The 20,565-nt window shown below is 56.2% G+C and overlaps 1 protein-coding gene across 1 annotated transcript in view; it reads left to right on the top strand.

Annotated features, from left to right (window-relative positions):
- CASQ1 (calsequestrin 1) overlaps positions 1-20,152 on the top strand; it is a 34,185-nt gene extending 14,033 nt beyond the window's left edge. The window contains exons 3-11 of the mRNA XM_075908437.2: positions 439-539; positions 1,112-1,223; positions 4,543-4,616; positions 5,054-5,184; positions 9,794-9,839; positions 14,162-14,216; positions 14,888-14,988; positions 17,837-17,911; positions 19,439-20,152. Of these exons, the coding sequence (XP_075764552.1) occupies positions 439-539; positions 1,112-1,223; positions 4,543-4,616; positions 5,054-5,184; positions 9,794-9,839; positions 14,162-14,216; positions 14,888-14,988; positions 17,837-17,911; positions 19,439-19,591 (848 nt within the window). The 3' untranslated portion in view covers positions 19,592-20,152. The remainder of the gene's footprint in view (positions 1-438; positions 540-1,111; positions 1,224-4,542; positions 4,617-5,053; positions 5,185-9,793; positions 9,840-14,161; positions 14,217-14,887; positions 14,989-17,836; positions 17,912-19,438) is intronic.
- Positions 20,153-20,565: the final 413 nt, after the last annotated feature.

Here is a 20,565-nt window from a genome sequence, read left to right as displayed (position 1 = left end):
TTTGGTCCTGACGTGAGGGCAGGGGACTAGACTCGAAGATCTCTTGGGGTCCCTTCCAGTTCTATGATTCTGTATGCACACACACAAAATTCCCTAGTCGAGGAGCTGAGTGCATGCGTACACACTCACATACAGAGGCGGGGGAACTAAGCACATGCACACACACATGCACACAAAATTCTCCCAGCAACGGGAGCTAAGCACAGACAGGCACACATGCACACACACACACACATACACCACAGGGGGAGCTAAGTGTACACACACACAAAATTTTTCCCCCTGCAACGGAAGCTGAATACACACAGGCACACGCACGTGCACAAACACACACCACGCTTTGCAAGTGCCCAGGCCCTGGGGCAATCCCTCAGTGGCTCAGGGATCGGAAATGGCAATGGGTCTGCAGCCTCTCTCACCGAGCCATTTCCCCGGCAGGGCTGACGGAGGAGGACAGCGTGTACGTGTTCAAGGAGGACGAGATGATCGAGTACGACGGGGAGTTTTCAGCCGACACCCTGGTGGAGTTTCTCCTGGACGTGAGTGACGTCCCCAAGTCCCCGTCCTGCCCCCCTTCCCCAGCTGGCCCAGAGACACATCTCCCTGCCTGGGCAAGAGCTGCCCGGGCACTTTGCTGCACGTTACACCCAGCGTGCTCTGGGCCGCTCACCTGGCGACCCCCTGTGGGCCTGTATCACCAACTCCACTTCCAGGGGAGAAACTGAGGCACAGGCACATGGTGGCTGAATGGTAGAGCTGGTAGTAGAACTCAGGAGTCCTAATCCCCTGCTTCAGTCACCAGGCCCTGCCCCCTTCCCCCCCACCAATGCAGTAGCTGGAACCCAGGAGTCCTGAGTCTCCTGCTGGGGCCTTCCTTGCTGTGTCCTCTCCTTTGGCGGGAATGCAAATGAAGGCAGGCTGTGTGTGACCCACAGGCCTGGTACTTTGTCCCCATAGGCGGGGTGTCCCAAGCGGGTGCCCTGACACTGGCAGGCTGGGACGGTGCCACGCCCCTCCCTCCTTTCCCCCCTCCTCCTGCAGATCTGGGTCCTTGGGCATGGGGAGGGAGATCCCCGAGGCCCAGCCCTGAGCCCTCTCTACCCCCTTGTAGGTGCTGGAGGACCCGATGGAGTTCATAGAGGGAGAACGTGAGCTCCAGGCCTTCGAGAACATTGAAGATGAGCCCAAGCTCATTGGCTACTTCAAGAACGAGGAATCAGAGCGTACGTAGGCGGCAAGCGGGGGTCCCTGTGCTGGTGGGAACCACCCTCCCCAGCGATCAGCTGCTGGGGGCTGTGAGCTTCCTCCAAGCAGTGCCAGAGCCAGTCATTAGCCAGCTGTCTAAGGGCTGCTGGGGAGGAGTGAATGACTGGGTAAAGGCTCCCCAATGGCAGGGCAGCAAGAGGCACAGGAGATCTGGGGGTTTTGCCCTCCCTGGCCACAAGCAGTGGGCACAAGTGGTTGCCAGCTAAAGCACCTACAGAGAACCCCGGTCCCTGTGCTCCCACATGTCAGCTACAGGGCAGGGCTGGTATCTGCTGGGCTGCCACACAACCAGACACAGCCGCTGGGGGAGGTGCAGGAAGTGGGGCTGACAGTCGGAAGCACTCTCCTCACTGACCCAGGGCTGTCCTCAGTGCCCAGCGAGGTGCTTGGGGGGAATTGTGTGGGACTCGGTAGGGGGTGCTCTCTCGTCCCATGCTGACCCCATGCCCCAGCACAGGGCTAGGGGGTGCTGTGCTGCATTGATGGCATTGCTGCCTGATGCCAGATACAAACTAAACTCCTGGTCCCCTGTCGTCATTTAACATCTCATGGCACTTTTTGGAAGAGCTGAGCTGTCAAACCCCACTCAGGTGCTTCCACTGTCCCGCCTCCATCATCCCCATTTCCTGCAGCTTCACTTCCTGCTCTGAACTGTTGTGTAGCTATTAAACAGCTGCCATGCTCCACCCCAGAGGTGGCTGCCTTTCAGTGCTGAGTGAGCGATCCCTGTGCAGCATTGCTGTGCGCTGTTAAACAGCTGCCATACCCCCACCCCAGAGGTGGCTGCCTTGTAGTGCTGGGGGAGCAATCCCTGTGCAGCATTGCTGTGCGCTGTTAAACAGCTGCCATACCCCCACCCCAGAGGTGGCTGCCTTGTAGTGCTGGGGGAGCGATCCCTGTGCAGCATTGCTGTGCGCTGTTAAACAGCTGCCACATCCCCCACCCCAGAGGTGGCTGCCTTGTAGTGCTGGGGGAGCGATCCCTGTGCAGCATTGCTGTGCGCTGTTAAACAGCTGCCATACCCCCACCCCAGAGGTGGCTGCCTTGTAGTGCTGGGGGAGCGATCCCTGTGCAGCATTGCTGTGCGCTGTTAAACAGCTGCCACACCCCCACCCCAGAGGTGGCTGCCTTGTAGTGCTGGGGGAGCGATCCCTGTGCAGCATTGCTGTGCACTGTTAAACAACTGCCACGTTCCACCCCAGAAGCAGGGAACTCACCCTTTTCCGTGCGCTCCCGAAGACAAAGGGCTCCAGAACTGTTCCCTCATTGGGCCGAGCCCCTCCCTGACGCAGCTCCAGTGCAGTGACATCAGGGCCAGTTTTGTCCCATCCAGCAACCAGGCCAAGAGCAAACTCTCGTTGTTGCGGGTTTGCATTCAGATGTGTTGTGAGCTTGCAGCCCAGCAGCCTGTGGCCAAGCCCCGATTGGCGCCTGCCATCTCGCTAGCATTAAGTGAGCTTAACCTGTCAGCCCTGGGGCTGTCACAGCTCTGCTGACTCTGAGCCGGGTGAGGGGCCATTCCAGGCACAGTTCCCCGCCTGCTAAATAGGACACGTTGCATCCGCTAGGATAGGGGGGATCTGCCTGCTCATTCTGGATTAACCCTCACTTCAGATCCCCCCCTCCTCCACCAGCTTCAGCAATTCCACTGCTTTCCATGCCATTCTTCTCCTGCCAGGCTCCCCGCCCCGTTCCCCCCATCCCCTCCTGGAACCCAGTCCCAGGCTCCCTTGTGACAAATTCAGCTGGTGCTCAGCCAGATATGCACCTGGAATCTAAGGAGTGTGAAAGAGTCGGCACCTTTAAAATGCAGGAAACTCAGGTCTGACTGTACCTGTGACTGGAAGCAGAGCATGGTTCCCCTGTGGAACTCATTGCCACATGATTTCATTGATCGACATAAAGCCTTGGGCATTGATATGGTTGGCCCAGAGTCACGTGAGATGAGAAGAAAATAAAGACGGGATCAACAGTAAACTCACCTGCTTCAGGGCACAGCAGGAGTAAGTTACTCCATAATTGCCCACTGAGTGGGGTCTCTTATTCCTTCCTGAAAGGCAGCTGGTACCGGCCGTTGCTACGGATGCTCTGACAGGTTGGGGTGCTCCATGCTGCGGCATGGGGACTGTAATGACAAAGAGCCCTCCCGGCTTCATTTGAATGTCCCATCCTTCTCAGCAGGGGTACCATCCTTCCTGAGCAAGGAGAACACCTCCCCCAGCCCAGTGCTGCCCGGATCCCATGCAGCCCTGACCAGCTGTGACCTGCTTAGTTAAGGGAGGGGCCCAGTGCCAGGGTGCAACCCTCCAGTGCTGGTACCTCTTTTGGGGGTCGGGAGCCCTCGCAGGGTTAGCAGAGCACACACGTAGCTGGCTAATAAAACCAGCGGAAACCAAACCCAGCCACACGATTGTCCACGCCAGGGGTGGGTAATAAGCTGCCCACGGGCTGGACACAGGCTGCCAGATGCTTTATGTACCTGCGCGTCCACGTGCACGCTGGGAACGGGGCACTGCGGCCATTGGGTGCAGTGAGCAGCTGTACCTCCAGGTAAATAAAGCAGATGGCAGTCTGCCAAGGGCTAGCCCTGGGGAACTGTGGCCAGCCCGTGGACCGCTTATTGCCTGCCCCTGGTCCAGATGGTAAAGCAACAGGCCGCTCAGCTTCCCTAACGGGGTGATTCTGTAGCTGGGGTGTCGGGGTGCTCAAGGTTTCCCCTGTCGGTGCCTGAGGGGGGCTGGAGGCAATGGGTCAGCAGAAACCCTGCGAGAGGAAAGTGTGCTCGCACCAGTGGAGCTGGTACCCTGGGCTCCTTCCCCATCTGTGTGGCCTGGGACAAGGCCCTGCCCAGCGCCGGGTCTCGGTTTCCTGGCGGTGAGGGGTCAGTGGTGGATGGGGGAGGGAGGAGCGCTGTGGAGCTTGGAAGCCGTTTGATTGATGCCTTCACGGGTCGCTCTTTCAGACCACAGCGGAAATAGGCGTTGGTATATTGAATGGTTAGTTAATTGGCTGATCAATCAACACACCCAGTGCACGTCAGTCCTTTGAAGAAAGGAGGCACCCCCCCACACACTGAGAGAGAGCAGGCCTTTGGCCCCCTCTGGTGGCTGGCCTATGGCAGGAGATAAGAGTCTTCTACTGCTGCTGGTTAAGAGTCATGCTGTTAGTACCTGAGTGCAGTGCCTGTGAATAACCCACGTGTTCCGGGGTGGGAAGGGTTGCTGCTTTGGCCTCTTCTGTGGGAGATCCCAGCCCCCATGGCTCTATCTCTTTCAGATTACAAGGCCTACCTGGACGCAGCTGAGGAATTCCATCCATACATCCCCTTCTTTGCAACCTTTGATGGCAAGGTAGGAGTAAGGGGGAGGGGCCAGGCTAGTGACGGGGCAGGGCCGCCTGGGAATGCGAAAGTCTGTGTAACCTGCAAGAAGCAAAAGACCCTCATTTTGGGGGGGAGGGGATCCTTGGCTCTCTCTCTGCCTATGCCCTAGCTCTATGGGCAACTGCTGCCAAAGCCAACGGGGCTGTTGGCTGCAGGGGTGAGGCAGGGCAGGGCCAGACTTGCTGCCTGCTGCCAAGTGCCAGCGACAGTGGGGGAGGGGAGCAGGAAATCAGGGCCACCACACTCATCCCGCGGCAGCACAGTGTCCAGATCAGCGTCAGGATCGGGCCCCTCCCCATGGCGGGCTGCCACACTGCAGCGAGGGAAGGAGGCCGGGGGCTGGGGGGTTCCTGTGGGCCACAGGTGGCCCCCTCTCACTGGCCACCTGCCCGCACCTCGTCTCAGGTGGCCAAGAAGCTGACCCTGAAGTTGAACGAGATTGATTATTACGAGCCCTTCATGGAGAAGCCCATCACCATCCCGGACAAGCCCAACAGCGAGGAGGAGATTGTGCAGTTCATCGAGGAGCACAAGAGGTAGGGGGCCACCAGCCGCAGGACGGGACGGAGCTCCAGGATGGGCAACCTGGGGCTTGAGAGCTGGGGCTGGGACTCCAGACACCTGGGTTCCATTCTGACTCCCTGCCTGATCTTGGGAAAGACACCTGGGCCACTGTTTTCTGGTGTTTTGGGGGATCCCTGCTGCTGCTGCTAAGCACCTGCCCCCTTGGAAACCAGACCCCGTTCCAATGTCTGAAAGTGGGCAGCTGAAATCACCTGGCTTTAGAAAAACGGACATTTTAAGCATTCCGTGCCTCAGTTTCCCCACTTGGCACTAACAGCCCTGCCCTGCTTCCTTGAAGTGAGTTCATGCATGACCGGCAGGGGCTCAGTGGCTCTGGCAATGGGGGGCACAAAAATATGGATGGGAAGGACATCAGGGAAGGCTGCTACCCATGGTGAAGCCACCTCCCCTTGGCGTAACCTCAGCCACAGGGCCCTCGGTCTGCAGGGTCTGTCAGCAGGAGACTCTTGAAGGGCAGAGAGGCCAGACGCTCCCCCACCCCAGTGCCCCCATGGGCAGCCTGCGCTGGGGAACATGGTGGAGCTGACTAACGGGGCGCATGACCAGAATAGCAGGGGGGCTTCGTTATGCAGCTTCCCGGCTGGGCAGCCATGGCAACCACGTCTGTGCTCGTAGAGGAGGGTAGCAAGGGCAGCATGTCTCCAGGGGGGAATGGCACCCAGCAGGGCTGGGCTGGCTGGGAGCAGTTTGCTGCTGGGTGCAGCAGGGAGGAACTGATTATATAGAGAACACAGAGTGAACCCCTCAGCCCCTTGGCCTGTAGGGCTCTGCCTGCAACAGGCACCCTGATGGGATCCTGCCTAGAAGGCGTCTCAGGATGCCTCAGAGCATGGGCCAGGGGCCCCTTTCCTGTCTCTGCCAGCTGGGCTGGGTGAGTGGTGCTTACGGACCCCGCACCCATGGGGCCACAGGCGGGGGGAAGGGTATAGGGGTAGGTGGGCCTGGTGGGAGCTTATGACAGAGGACAGCTCTCCAGGGAGGGGCGAGGGTTGGTGCAATACAAGCAGTAGTGATTGGGTGTGGAGGGGCACAGCCGGTCGTGCCGTGGAACCAGTCAGTCACCAGGGGGAGTTACAGTCAGGCACAGGAAGGAGCTGCAGTGGGTTCATTTTGACCATAGAGGCTGGAACTAGGGGTGTTGGGGATGCTGCTGCTGCACCCCCTGGATTGAAGTGGTTTCCATCCTACACAGGCTTTCCAGTTCGTTCAATAGCTCTCACCCCCTCCATACAAATCGTTCAGCCCCCCTGCCTCCCCGATTTTGACCTACAGCTACAGTCGGTCACCTTGGGGAGTTGACCGGCTGTAGCTCCTGGTTACAACTCACGGCATGGGGGTGAGCTACAGCTAGTCACCACAAAGAGCTACAGCTAGTTGGGATGTTGAGCTGCAGTTGAATTTGATGGAGAGCCACCACTGGCTGCCATGGGGCATTAGTCTGTCACCGTGGGGCATTAGGCTGTCGCCATGGGGACTCTGTCGCCATGGGGAGTTAGGGTTGATGATGTGAGGGAGTGATCCAGGTGGGGATGTACAGCCACTCACCATGGGGAGCAGGGTTGCCCTGCACAGCTGTAGGAAGGCCGGCCCCACAGATCTTAGTTTTCCTATTGGATGCCTATGGCTGGGGCTGGGATAAACGTTTGCCCAGCCTGACAACAGCTCTGTTTCTATGGCTGCAGCCGAGCAAGGAAATTCTCCTGCTGCCATAGAAACATGGCACTGGGTTGGCGCAGACTCTGTCTACTAAGAGAGGCCTCAGCTCCCTGGTTATTTCCTGGGGGGGTCCACGGAATGAGAGCCCTCTTCCCCCCTAAAGGGACCCTCCTTCCCCAAAGCAGTGATGTGAGCCACTCATTCTCCCTGCCACACCCCGCCACTCACCCATCGCGGCCAGATTCACTCCCGTTGGGGGGGCTTTGCCCCAAGAGACATCCTGCCCCTGCTCTCCAGTAGGGGGAGCAGCTGTGATTGCCAGCCGGCAGGGTCATTGGAGCTCAATTATTGTCTGCCCAAGCCACGCCCCCTCCTCAGATGGCTCCGCCCATTTCCCCCCAGCCAAGGCTGCCTCTGGAGGGCCCTGGTGGGAGAGGGTGTTTCTGCTACTTTGTCCCTCCGTGGTCTCCTCCTTGACAAAGTCTCCAGCACTATTGTCCTCCTCTGTGTCCCCTGTGGAGCCCTCCCAGCTGACACTCAACTCCCAGGCTCCGACCACTTAGCACTAAATAAATATCCCGTGGCATTTATGCAAGGAGTGGGGCTGTTATTCTGGGGGGCTGGCCTAATTCCCACTTGCATGGTTTGCATCCCCCACCGCACACGGTCAGGAGCAAGATCCCCCTTCATTTCCTGCCCTAAACTGCTGAGCTCAATGGTTGTTACACAGCAGCTGTGTCCCACCCCAGAGAGGGCTGCATTTCAGCAGCGGGTGAGTCATGTCCTACCCCAGAAGTGGCTGCATTTCAGCAGCAGCCAAGCCTGGCCTCGGCCCACAGGGCACAATGGATGGAGGCAGATGCTTGTGCTCTCTAAAGGGACTCCAGTGACCAGGGCTATGGAGCCAGCGCTAACATCCCTGCAGCATGGCGAGGGGTTTCTGTGGCGATTTATCCCATCTGATTCTCACTTATGCTGTCCAGCCCTGCGCGCGCACACAGCGGGCCTCCCCACTGGGCATGGCGCCGGGTTCTGTTCCCATGGCAGCGGCACAGCAAGGCCTGCTGCACTGTGTCTACTTCCTGCTTCTTGCAGAGCAGCGTGTAGATTAGAGCAGCCTGGAGGCTGCTCCAGGTGACACTGGAGCTGCAAGCCACATTAACCCCCCTGCCCTAGTGCTGGAACTGAGGAGCTAAGCATTTGGGCCCTCTATTTCCAGGCTAGAAGGAACCCCTCATGCTGGTCCAGGCTGACCTCATGCAGGCCGGAGCAGCTCACGTCATGACTCCACAGGTCTGTCGAGCTTCCTGGTCCTCCCAACTACACCCCGGTGCAGGGGGAGCACCAGGGTTAGCAGCACAGCACCACCACACACACACTCAGCAGCTTGCATTTCTGGAGAGGGATGTTTCTGATACATTCTCCTGTCTGCCTCTTCAGTCTAATCCCCTCGGATCAAACTGCCGCTCCCCTCCCTCCCCCAACCAGCGACCTCAATGCAGAGAGGAAAGGGAGCAATTCAGGAGTGATGCCTCCCCTGCCTGCAGCCGAGAGGCCCAGGACCTAGGAGCACAAGCCATGGCTCTGCAAAGGGCAGTAGATTCCCCAGGGCCAAATCCAGCACGGAGCTGCCTGAGCCTCCGCTCTGCTTTTGTTCCATTTTACTGCCATGGTGCGCGGAGACCTGCCCCTCGCTCCCCGACTCATGCTAGACACTGGTAGATCAGGGACTTTGGTTGCTATGGTAGCTGCTCTTTATTCCATCAAATAGCTCACTAGTTACTTCCAGACTGGGTTGTGTTTGGTTTTGTGCTGCTGTGTTCCCTTTTGTGTTGCTCCTTCCCCCTTTGTCTCGCTCGCTGTCTCTCCAGCCACTACGTGCTGCAACATTTGGCTCTGGGTTCCAAGCACCCAGAGCCGAGCATTACACAGCCCTAGTGGCTGTGTTCTCCCATCGCAGGGGACGAGGACCGGACCTTAGGAGTCTTCGCTCTGTCTTCGAACCACACTCCCTAAAGCTGGCAATATGACCTAGGAGCCCGCATCCTGTTTCCTTTTGCTAACCATCGTGCTGCTTTTCTTTTCAACCCTAGTGGGGAATAGAACCCAGGGATCCTGATGTGCACATCCCCTGTTGTAACCATTCTACAACTCTCCCTTTTGAAGTTAGAACTAGGGGTCACCAAATGAAACTAATAGGTAGCAGCTTTGAAACAAACAAAAGGAATTTTTTTTTCACTCAGCGCACAGTCAACCTGTGGAACTCCTTGCCAGAGGATGTTGTGAAGACCAAGACTTTAACAGGGTTCAAAAAAGAGCTAGATAAATTCAGGGCGGATAGGTCCATCAATGGCTATTAGCCAGGATGAGTAGGAATGGTGTCCCTACCAGTGTTTCCTATAAGCTGAGTGCTTGCGCAGCTACCCAAGAGAGATTTGGGTGACACCCAGCTGATTGGCAGAGCACCCGCAGCCAGCAGCATGTTTCTATTGGTGATGCATATCTGCACTTGTCTTGGTGCACAGAACAAAATTTATTCCACACGTGGAAAATTAGAGGGGACACTGTTTGTCAGAGGCAAGAAATGGGTGACAGGGGAGGGATCACTTGATGATTCCCTGTTCCGTTCAGTCTCTCTGGGGCCCCTGGCATTGGCCACTGTCGGCAGACAGGACACTGGGCTAGATGGACCTTTGGTCTGACCCAGTATTGGGCCGTTCTTATGTTCTTATGAGCAGAATCAGGCAACCAGGACTTTCACTCCCCTGCTCTGCCCAGAGACTTGAAACGCTAAGGAACAGTCATTTGCCACAAGCTTAGCAGCTGCTGCCCAGGGCATGCCTGATGGATGGGTGCTGGGTTTCTACCGGACCTCCTCCTTCACACACTCTCATTATCTTTCAGGTCCACCTTGAGGAAGCTCAAGGCAGACAGCATGTATGAGACCTGGGTAAGTCCAGAGCGCGCCTGGCCATCATGCATTGTGTAAAGTTGTGGCATGGCCCTCAGGGGCACAGCTCCTTCCCAACCAGTGTGTCACCCACCCATGCATGGCACTGAACCTTCCCCATGAGCCCTGTAGGATCCCTCCACCCATCTTCCATCCCCAAAGGATACACCGTCAATAGCATGGCTCCGATGCCTGACACTACGCCACGCCAAACCCTGGAGAACGTCTCCATCTCTGGTTTCTTTCAAATCCTGAGGTTCGTACTCATGTCTCCCATTTTCCTTCACTTGGGCAAAGCACCCATGGAAGTCACTGGGCCCAATCCCTTGCTAACCCCTTAATTCTCAGGCCTGATTCTCCCACTCCCGGTGTCTTGTACCATCATACAAAACTGGTTTGAAGTGTCACCAGATCAGCATGGGCTACACTTTACACCTGTTTTGCACTGATGGGTATAACTGCACTAAGAGCTGGGCAACAGAGAAACAGGCCCGATAAGTGAAGAACTCAGCCAGGACTGGGTCCGTGTGTATGATCCTTAAAAACACACTTGTGAGGAGAGTCTTAGCTAACAAAGAGGGTGGTTCTGACAACATAAATGTTGCTCCCCTGGTTTATACCAACTGAGGATCTGCTTCTTAAAACCTTTATAGGAAAAAAAATCCATGTAGTCTCCCATGAAACTGGATACATTTATGCTCTTTATATAGCTGAATTGGGATAAATAGTCAGTGGAAGTTAGGTGCCTAATACCATAGGGTCTGGGTCTTAGTGGCCAGCTGCTTGGGCCTACCTAAAGGTACAGTTTGATGTGGGGGAGGGGTGGGGACCAGATATAGTAAAATTTTTACAAAACTAATGTTAATAGATATGGTTGCATGACTTTTTTTTTTCTTATGTCCATCAAAACAATTTTCTGTTTCTTCAGCAGCTGAAAGGCAATAGCTTTTGGCAGGTGCAGGAAAAGAAAAAGTGAAATTGAGTAGACTAGAAAGTGAAATTGACTAGAAAGGGAAACTGGCCTGAAATTTGACAAGCAAGTGAAAATGAGCCGCATAAATTAGAAGTTTGGGATGCTCTCTGTTTTCACAACCAGCCATGGTGTCCATAGCACAGAGAAGGGAATTTGATCTCTAAACAATACAGGGTCCACATTTTCAAACTAAAATCAGGCACCTGTATCTATACCTAGGCAACCAAATAACTGGCCCGATTTTCACAGAAGCTCTGAATCTAACTTCAAGGGCAGTTCTGCATGCTCAGAAAAATCAGAGCACCCAAGATTGAAAACAGGGCCTCTAATTTTTAGCCTAGCCATGTCCCATTATATATTTCACATCTTTTTTAAATCACAAAGATGGTGGTGATTTTGTAAGATATTTTCCCCTTTAAAAGAATCTATTTTATCTCTTCCTTTCCTATGGGTGCATATTGCTAATCTGCTTTATAGTACATATCACAAATAGCTAAGAAACAGAAGCTGTATGTTTCCTGTATGTGATAGCCTATAGAAATAAACACTAACACTAAAATCTCTCTGGTCCTGTTATTTTCTGAGCTGCCTTGATCTTTAGTTTGGAGGTGTTCTGTCTGTGTGTCTGTTGGAGGAAGAGGTTAATGTTACCAGGTATATGTCTGTGTGGAGGGGATGTATCTAGTATGTGAGTCTGTGCACATATAAGTGTGTTGCATGCGTGTATATGTATGTGCACTTTCTCTGTGTGTCTGGTTTGTGCAGGGTGTGTGTACATGTGATTGGCATGTGCATGGTGTGTTTATGTAAAACACATGCCTGGTAGGTGTGGTGTACTGGCCCATGGAGTGGCACTTAGACCACTTAAAGAGGAAAGGAAGAAGTTTGCTCTATAGCCTTAGCTGAGCGCCAGCTGGCTTTTAGCTCATGCAGTAGGGGCTCATGCACTAAGCTCCAGAGATCCCAGGTTTAGTTCCGCCGGCTGGCATTACACTCGCAGAGCTGAGACTGTGTCAACAACTGACTGTTTCTTTTTGTGCGGCATGGATTCCTATAAGTAGTGTGCATGTATGCATGTGCAGAAGGCTGTGTACACTTGCCTAGGTGGGTGCATGCATGTGTACATATATCCAAATCCATGTATGCGTAACAAAGTAGGGGCACTTCCACAATGTCATGTGTGTACTTTGGCATGTGCATGTAGATTTCTGTGCGTGTCAATCTTTGGGTGCACCTGGTCAGTGGGTGTATTTTGCCAGACAGCTGTGAGCATGCGGTGCACAGGTGGCAGTGTATGGACATGAGTGTGGTGGTACAGGGTAGGTGGGAGGATGTGGGCAGGCAGTGTGGTTGGGATCTTCGGTATGGATCTATACGGATGTGTCTCTACCAGAGTGTGACTGGGCTGTGCACATTTGCGTTCAGGTGTGTGCTGGGCTGTGAATGTCTGTGCTAGGGTGGATGAGGGCTTGCACTAGAGTTAGCATTGGGGGCACTGATGAGTGTGCAGGGGGTGAATGGGGATGTGAGCTTGTTTTGGGGGGCTGTTTTGGGGCCGGTTCTGTTCAATATCTTCATCAATGATTTAGATATTGGTATAGAGAGGATGCTTATTAAGTTTGCAGATGATACCAAGCTGGGAGGGGTTGCAACTGAGTTGGAGGATAGGGTCATAATTAAAAATGATCCGGACAAATTAGAGAAATGGTCTGAGGTAAACAGGGGGTGTGTCTAGACTACAGAGTTTTGTCGACAAAACTATACCAGCGTCTACACTACCGCTGAGTTCTGTCAACATAACGTCGACAGAACTCAGCAGTTTTGTCGATGCTGGTAAACCTCATTTTACGAGGCATAACGCCTTCTGTCGACAGAGTTTCTGTCGACAGAAGGTGTTATTGCATGTAAACTGTCCTTTGCGTCTACACTACCATGTCGACAAAGCAGCTTGCTTTGTCGACAGAACTGAATGTAGTGTAGACATCCTTTCTGTAGTGCCCAGAACTGGACACAATACTCCAGATGTGGCCTCGCCAGAGCTGAACAAAGGGGAATAATCAGTTCTCTAGATCTGCTGGCAGTGCTCCTCCTAATGCACCCTAATATGCTGTTAGCCTTCTTGGCTACAAGGGTCCACTGTTGACTTATATCAAGCTTCTCATCCACTGTAATCCCCAGGTCCTTTTCTGCCAAACTTCAGTTTAGCCATTCGGTCCCCAGCCTGTAACAATGCTTGGGATTCTTCCGTCCAAAGTGCAGGACTCTGCCCTTGTCCTTATTGAACCTCATCAGATTTCTTTTGGCCCAACCCTCCAATTCGTCTAGGTCACTCTGGACCCTATCCCTGCGCTCCAGCATATCTACTTCTCCCCCTAGCTTAGTGTCATCGGCAAACTTGCTGAGGGTGCAATCCATCCCCTCGTCTGGCTCATTAATAAAGATGTTGAACAAAACCGGCCTTAAGGCACTGCATTTGAAACCAACCACCAACCAGACATTGAGCCATTGATCACTACCTGTTGGGCCCGACAGTCTAGCCAGCTTTCTGTCCACCTTATAGTCCATTTATCCCATCCACACTTCCTTATCGTGCTGGGAAGAGTTATAGGGGAGACAGTATCAAAAGCTTTGTTAAAGTCAAGGTAGATCGGGTATGTCTACACTACCCTCCTAGTTCGAACTAGGAGGGTAATGTAGGCATACCGCACTTGCAAATGAAGCCCGGGATTTGAATTTCCCGGGCTTCATTTGCATAAGCGGGGAGCCGCCATTTTTAAAACCCGCTGGTTGGAACCCCGTGCAGTGCAGCTACACGGGGCACGAACTAGGTAGTTTGAACTAGGCTTCCTAGTTCGAACTACCGTTACTCCTCGTGAAATGAGGAGTAACGGTAGTTCGAACTAGGAAACCTAGTTCGAACTACCTAGTTCGTGCCCCGTGTAGCCGCGCTGCACGGGGTTCCAACCAGCGGGGTTTTAAAAATGGCGGCTCCCCGCTTATGCAAATGAAGCCCGGGAAATTCAAATCCCGGGCTTCATTTGCAAGTGCGGTATGCCTACATTACCCCGCTAGTTCGAACTAGCGGGGTAGTGTAGACATACCCATCGTGTGTGAATGCTGGGGGGGAGGGTGCCTGCATTTCTGTGCCTGCCGGGCTGTGGATGAGTGTGCAGAGCTACACATCTCCCAGCTGATCCCCTGGCCCGAACGTATTCTGCACCTCACTCCTGCCTGTTTGCATGGGGGTGCTGTCTGTGCCACATACCGCCACACACACGCCCACACACACGAGCAGGCACAGGAAGGTGGACGCACCTGGTGACCAGTGACTTTCTGCTCCCCTTCCCAGGAGGACGACATGGACGGAATCCACATTGTGGCCTTCGCAGAGGAGGACGACCCTGGTGAGTGCTGCGGCTGGCGCAGAGATCCAGAGCAGCTGAGCAGAGAGCCAGGGGCACCGCCCCGCGGGGGTGCTCAGCGGGCCTGGGCACAGAATCCTCCGATGAGGGGTGCTGGCTGGCCCCTGGCTGGCCCCTGGGGGGCACTTTGACTGCTTCGTTATGAGGCTGCAGGAGGGTCAGGTGCCCAGCGCTCGGGCTAAGCTGTTCTGCAGAAGTCTGGCTGCTGGGAGAGGGAGAGGGGGCAGCAGGAGCAGGTGGGGCTGGTACCCCTGGAAGTTTGGGCTGGTGAAATAGACACATGAAGGTGGCACCAGGGCCAAAGGGCAGCAGCCTGTAGGAATCAGGCTGTGTCTGTTCCACTGCAGCGTGGGTGGGCACAGCTCCCTCCTTCCCATGATGCTGCTGAGCTGGGGTGCTGAGGTGGTGGGAGCAGGAGCCGGGTGCCCGGGAAGCGGCTTTGGGGGGTGTTGATAAGTTGGGAGGGATCCGGAGCCCCACATGCTGGATGTTACTGCATAGGGAGAGGGAGGTACAGGTGGGGTGCTTGGCATGCAGTGGGAGGGAGATGGCTTGCGAGGCCCCTCCTCTGGGGTTCACAGAGCTCAGCCTGGCTCCCTGGGGCAGCGACCACTTGCCCGGGTCCCTCACCCGGCTGCTCTCTCTGGGCACAGATGGTTACGAGTTCCTGGAGATCCTGAAGGACGTTGCCCAGGACAATACGGACAATCCCGACCTGAGCATCATCTGGATCGACCCAGAGGACTTTCCCCTGGTACGTGGAGCCCTCCCGTTCCGGAGCCGCTCTGTGGCGCCAGGCTCCCTGGTGGCCAGCTCAAGGGACAGGTGTAGCTGCAGGCTCAGGGTGTGATCAGTGAGAGAACCTCCCCCCACCCTCCTGAGGGGCCTTTCTGCCCACTGAGGGACCACCCACCAGGGGCCCTGGCTGTAAGACCCTGCTCTGGCCTCTCCAGGTAAACAAAGATACACACATGAATTACAATCTTCAGGGTCAAAGGTAAGAGAAGCCGCTATCAAAAGCAAGCGCTGTATGTCCTGTAGGGCTAACCCAGTGGTCCCCCACCGGTAGATCTACAGGTAGATCTTCGAGCCTTTGACAGGTGATCCTGACTGGTTTGGCCAGGAGGCCGTCAAGTGCCTCTTCATCTGCCCCTCCTGCCCTCTGCCCTGGAGGTGCCCCCCACCCCCAGGAGTCTCCTGCTTGCTGTGCAGGGCACAGGAAGTAGAAGAGGGGGTGCTGATGTCAGGGTGCTCCTCCCCCCACCTGTACCCCACCTCCACAGAGCAGGGGGGGCAGGGATGAAGAGTTTGCTGGCTGCTTTTCTGAGTGGTGCGGGGCACCAGCTTAGCCCCACTGCACCACCACCCAGTGGTTCCCAGCTGGAGCCTGCATTCTGAACCCCAGCCCCAGTCCTGAATCCCTCCTGCACCCCAAACCCCGGCCCTAGCCCTGAGTCCTCCTACACCCAAACTCCCTCCCAAGGCCTGCACCTTGAACCCCCTCCCACACTACAACTCCCTGCCCCAGGCTCAGCTCAGAACCCCCCTCCCACACTCCAAATCCTTTAACCCAAGACCAAAGCCTGCATCCCCCTTCCCCACACCCCAGCCCTCTGCCCCCCCCCCCCCGCTTGATAAAAGTGAGTGAGGATAGGGGAGCGAGGGAGGATGGAGTGAGGAGGGGCGGGGCCTCAGAGAAGGGGTGGGGAGAAGGTGGGAAAAGGTGTTTGGGTTTGAGGTCAATCCTGAATTGCACTTCAGTTCCAAAAGTGATCTCATGCTTAAGAAGGCTGCAGACTCCTGGGCTAACCTAAGCTAAGCGGCTGGGGATTTCTTGCTTATGTTTGGAAAACCTTGCTTCCCCCCTTGTCTGTCCCTTCCCCCCCCCCCCCCCCCCCACACACACTTTGGGGAGAACAGAGATCCAGTGTCAAGATACAAGCCATGGACAGGGGCTTGTATCCCGGAGCTGCACACTCCGCGGAGGGGAGGAATCAACTTGCATAACTCATCTTCACAAAGACAAAAGAACAACCAGGGTCTGTGGTCCTCTTTAACACCCCTCCCCCCGATGTGTGTGGCTGGCCCTTCTCTGACGGGCAGCCTGGGCCACAGGGAGTTGAGCACATCACGTAAGTTCATGTCTCTCTCCTCTCTGGCGATTGACCATCCCAGAGGCTCCCAGCACAACCACTCAGATATTCCTGTAGGGGATGAATGCTGGTAGCATCTCAAAACACGTCCTTATAATCCTCCCTTGACAGTAGTAGCACTCAGGTGAACCAGGCGGATTCCAGCTGGGCACTTTGGTCTGCCAGGCCTGTGATAGACGCACGGACAGACAAACTCACTGTCTCCGAGCACAGTTAGTGCAGGATCCTGAGCTTTTCCAGAAACCTGGCTGCACCTCCGAGACAGCCAGGAAATACTGGGTTAAGGTACAGGCCAGCCCCACCTGCCCTAGCTAGGTGATGCCTCCCTACCCCTGGCAGGCATGGGAGAGCTGTCTCCTTGAGGGTGCAGTGGGGTGCAGCCCACGGGACAGTAGGAGAAATGGTCAGACCTTGACCTCGCCCAGAGTAAAAGTCTCCGTCGAGGCAGGCTTGGTGAACTGCAGCGGGCTGCGCCTAGGGGCTGCCCCGTCACTGCACGCTGCATGACCACCCCTAGCCTGCCAGACGTTCCCGCCCCATGGGCCTTGTCCCAGGGATCCGCGGGGGACATCCCCTGCTGGTCACATCTGCCCCAGAGCTCTGCAGCAGGAACACAGCCATCTCCCGCGGCCCACAGGGCTCAGCACAGGAACCACGGGGCCTGCTGGGTGCAGATGCCCCTCGCCATATAGCACGGCCTAAGCTTTGGAGACCTGCTGCAAAAAGCCCCTCCCCCAGCCATTTCCAGCTGCCCCTCCCCCAGCCAACTCAAGTGCCCTTCCCTCAGCCACCTCAGCTGCCCCTTCCCCAGCCACTCCCAGCTGCCCCTAATGCAGTTTTGGTGCATGCAGACGGATGAGAGCCTCCAGGGCTGTGGGATGGGCCATGCCATGTACCAAGAGCCCATGCACAATTTCAGGGGGGAAGCTGTGTTAATTTGTAGCTGCAAAAATGAAGAGTCCCGTGGCACCTTAGAGACTAGCCGATTTATTAGGGCATCAGCTTAGATGCATAGAGTGGAAATTAAGTAGACCAGCACATGAAAAGCAGGGCGTTACCTTATCAAGTGGAGGAGCGGTGCTAATGGGGCCAGTTCAGTCAGTGGTTGTGGCCACTCCCAACAGTTGATGAGGAGGTGTGAATACTGAGAGAGGGAAAAATCCTTTTGTAGGGAGAACAAGTGTTTCATATTCTGCCACCTGCCCCTCAGGGTGAATCTGCCTTGCCGGGGAGGGCACTGGTTGTAGATTAGAATGTGAAATACAATGAGTAGGGAGTGTCACCGCTGCCCTCTGCTGAATGAAACCTGAACAGTTTGATGGTGTGTCAGAAGCCCTATAGTGCTAACAACTAATGAGGAGTCTCCATTTAGATCCGGTGGCATGGTTCAGCACAGGCATTGCTTTGTTGCAGTGCTCAGGATCCTTTGCTCTTTTTCTTCCCCTTCAGCTGATCCCATACTGGGAGAAGACGTTTGATATCGACCTGTCTCAGCCCCAGATTGGTGTGGTCAATGTCACAGATGTGAGTATAACAAACCTGCAGCAGATGCCCGAGTGTCCAAACCGGTCTGGGTGGGAGTCAGCTTCTCTGCCAGTCCCTGGGGATGGGGCCCCGGCCTGTGTTTCCAACATGTGCTGGAGGTGTGTCACAGCCCAGGGAAAACCAGGGAGGTGTGTCACAGCCCAGGGAAAACCAGGGAGGTGTGTCACAGCCCAGGGAAAACCAGGGAACACGCTTCTGACATGCTTGGTCCTGTGCGCTCTGCACAGATCGGTCAGTGTCAGAAATGCCCCGGCACTGGCTCCACTCAGCATCCCGGCCCTGCTACTGTCCGGGCCCTATGGCACACACTGGACCACGGAACATCCAGCCTGGAGCCTGAATGAATTATGGGCCAGACCTGGAGGCCCCTGGTGATGCCCAGAGCTGGGTACATCCCAGGCTGCCCCTTGGCCTTTGCAGAGACAAGGGAGCTCGGCAGCCATGGCCCAATCCTTGGAGCCAGCACCCGGGCTGACCCTGTCTCCGACCTCCACGGCCGGTTGATTCCCTTCCCTGGCCCAGGGGTGCAAGTAACTTACCTTTCTTACAGGTACTGTCCTATCACAGCCTCCCCTTGGGGAGTGGGTTCAGGTCAGGTGATTGGGGGTGCCGGTGTGGGGGGGCTCAGGGCAGGTGATTGGGGGTGCGGGTGTGGGAGGGCTCAGGATGTGGAGGGGGCTTAGGGCAGGTGATTGGGGGTGCGGATGTGGAGGGGGCTCAGGACAGGTCATTGGGGGTGCGGGTGTGGAGGCGGCTCAGGGCAGGTGACTAGGGGGTGCCGGTGTGGAAGGGGAGCTCAGGGCAGGTGATTGGGGGATGTGTAGGGGGCTCAAGGCAGGTCATTGGGGGTGTGGGTGTGGAGGTGGCTCAGGGCAGGTGACTAGGGGGTGCCGGTGTGGAAGGGGAGCTCAGGGCAGGTGATTGGGGGGTGCCGGTGTGGAGGGGGAGCTCAGGGCAGGTGATTGGGGGGTGCCGATGTGGAAGGGGAGCTCAGGGCAGGTGATTGGGGGGTGCCGGTGTGGAAGGGGAGCTCAGGGCAGGTGATTGGGCGGTGCCGGTGTGGAGGGGGAGCTCAGGGCAGGTGATTGGGGGGTGCTGGTGTGGAGGGGGAGCTCAGGGCAGGTGATTGGGGGGTGCTGGTGTGGAGGGGGAGCTCAGGGCAGGTGATTGGGGGGTGCTGGTGTGGAGGGGGAGCTCAGGGCAGGTGATTGGAGTCTGGCTCCAGGAGTCAGGGCAGGGGTGTGAGGAGTGTGTTGGATGAAAGAGTCAGGTCAGGGAGTGGGAGGGGTGCGGGGAGCTTGGGGTGGCAGGGACCGTGCTGCCCGGAGTCTGGGTGCGCCGTGGCTGCGCCGCCCAGGGGGCTGACTCAGGCCCACCCGCGTACGCCGGCCGGCTGCATACAGAGCCCTCCCCCCCTTGGGAGTCACTCTCTCAGCGGGGCCCGGCGCAGGCTTGCTTTCGCCTTGGCCCTCGCCCCGCGCCTCACGGCTCCTCCCGCCCCCGCAGGCCGACAGCATCTGGATGCAGATGGACAATGAGGAAGACCTGCCGTCAGCACAGGAGCTGGAGGACTGGCTCGAGGACGTGCTGGAGGGGGAGATCAACACGGAGGACGATGACGATGACGACGATGATGATGACGACGACGATGATGATTAGCCTCTCGGGGGGAGTCCCCTGCCTGCTGGACCCACACGGCCAGGCCCTGCCCGGGTCGCACCCGTGCCACCCCCCAGGGTTTCAGGGGTGGGAGTGACGGCAGCGTTTGGTCCGTGGCCGTGCCACAGCAAAGAACACCAGCAGACTCCAGTGATAACGCCTTTTTGTATGGATCCGACTGAAGCCTGCGTCCCCCGTCCCCACGCTACCCCCTGCAGGACGCTGACTCCAGGGGGGAGATTGGGCCCACTGGGGACAATCCTCCCCCCTCCCCAGAGTCTGTCTGCCCCCTCTCCTTTCCTCTCTCTGTCTGCCACCCGCAGAGCACCCAGGCAGCATGGAGCAGCCCGTCTGGATTTTGATCTCAGCACATGTGAGCCTGGAGTTGCCAAGTCCCTTGCCATGGGCATCCCACACTGACTTCTGTGTGTCACTAGCAGCCCGGGCGCTCCCTCCCTTGCAGTAGACCCAGGAGAGTCACCCTTTCCCTGCCAAGGGACAGGTGTTCACCCTTCCTGAGCCAAACACTGAAGGAGGAGAGTTTCAAAACCAGCGGAGGAACCCAAGTCTCATTGGCTTTCATTGTGCTCTCAAATCCCTCCCCTGAATTTCCAGAGGGAAAATTAGGCCATTACAGCTCAATGGAAACATCTTGGGTTAGAACTCAGACCCTAGCCTCGTAAAAGCCAGAGTGAGAGGAGAATCCCCATTCTCTTTCAGCTCTATAGGGCTCATGACACACTGTAGAGCAGCTCCAGTCCCACAGTAGAGGCCAACTGTGCTCTGTACACCCATAGTCAGTCCATTACAAAGTGTAAATAAGCGTGCAGACAAACCGAAGGCCAAATCTGAGGAAATCTGTCCCTTAAAATTGCTCTTTGCCAACCTGAGATAAAAGTCCACTCTGCATGTTTCTCCTGCTCCACAGCCAGCTCCTCCCTCCCTAATGTCCCTGTGTGGACTTTTGTTCAGCG

This window comes from Pelodiscus sinensis, chromosome 22 (genome assembly GCF_052426305.1).
Source record: "Pelodiscus sinensis isolate ZL-2025 chromosome 22, ASM5242630v1, whole genome shotgun sequence".
In the NCBI taxonomy this organism is placed as follows: domain Eukaryota; kingdom Metazoa; phylum Chordata; order Testudines; family Trionychidae; genus Pelodiscus; species Pelodiscus sinensis.
This window is presented reverse-complemented; position numbering and strand designations above follow the sequence as displayed.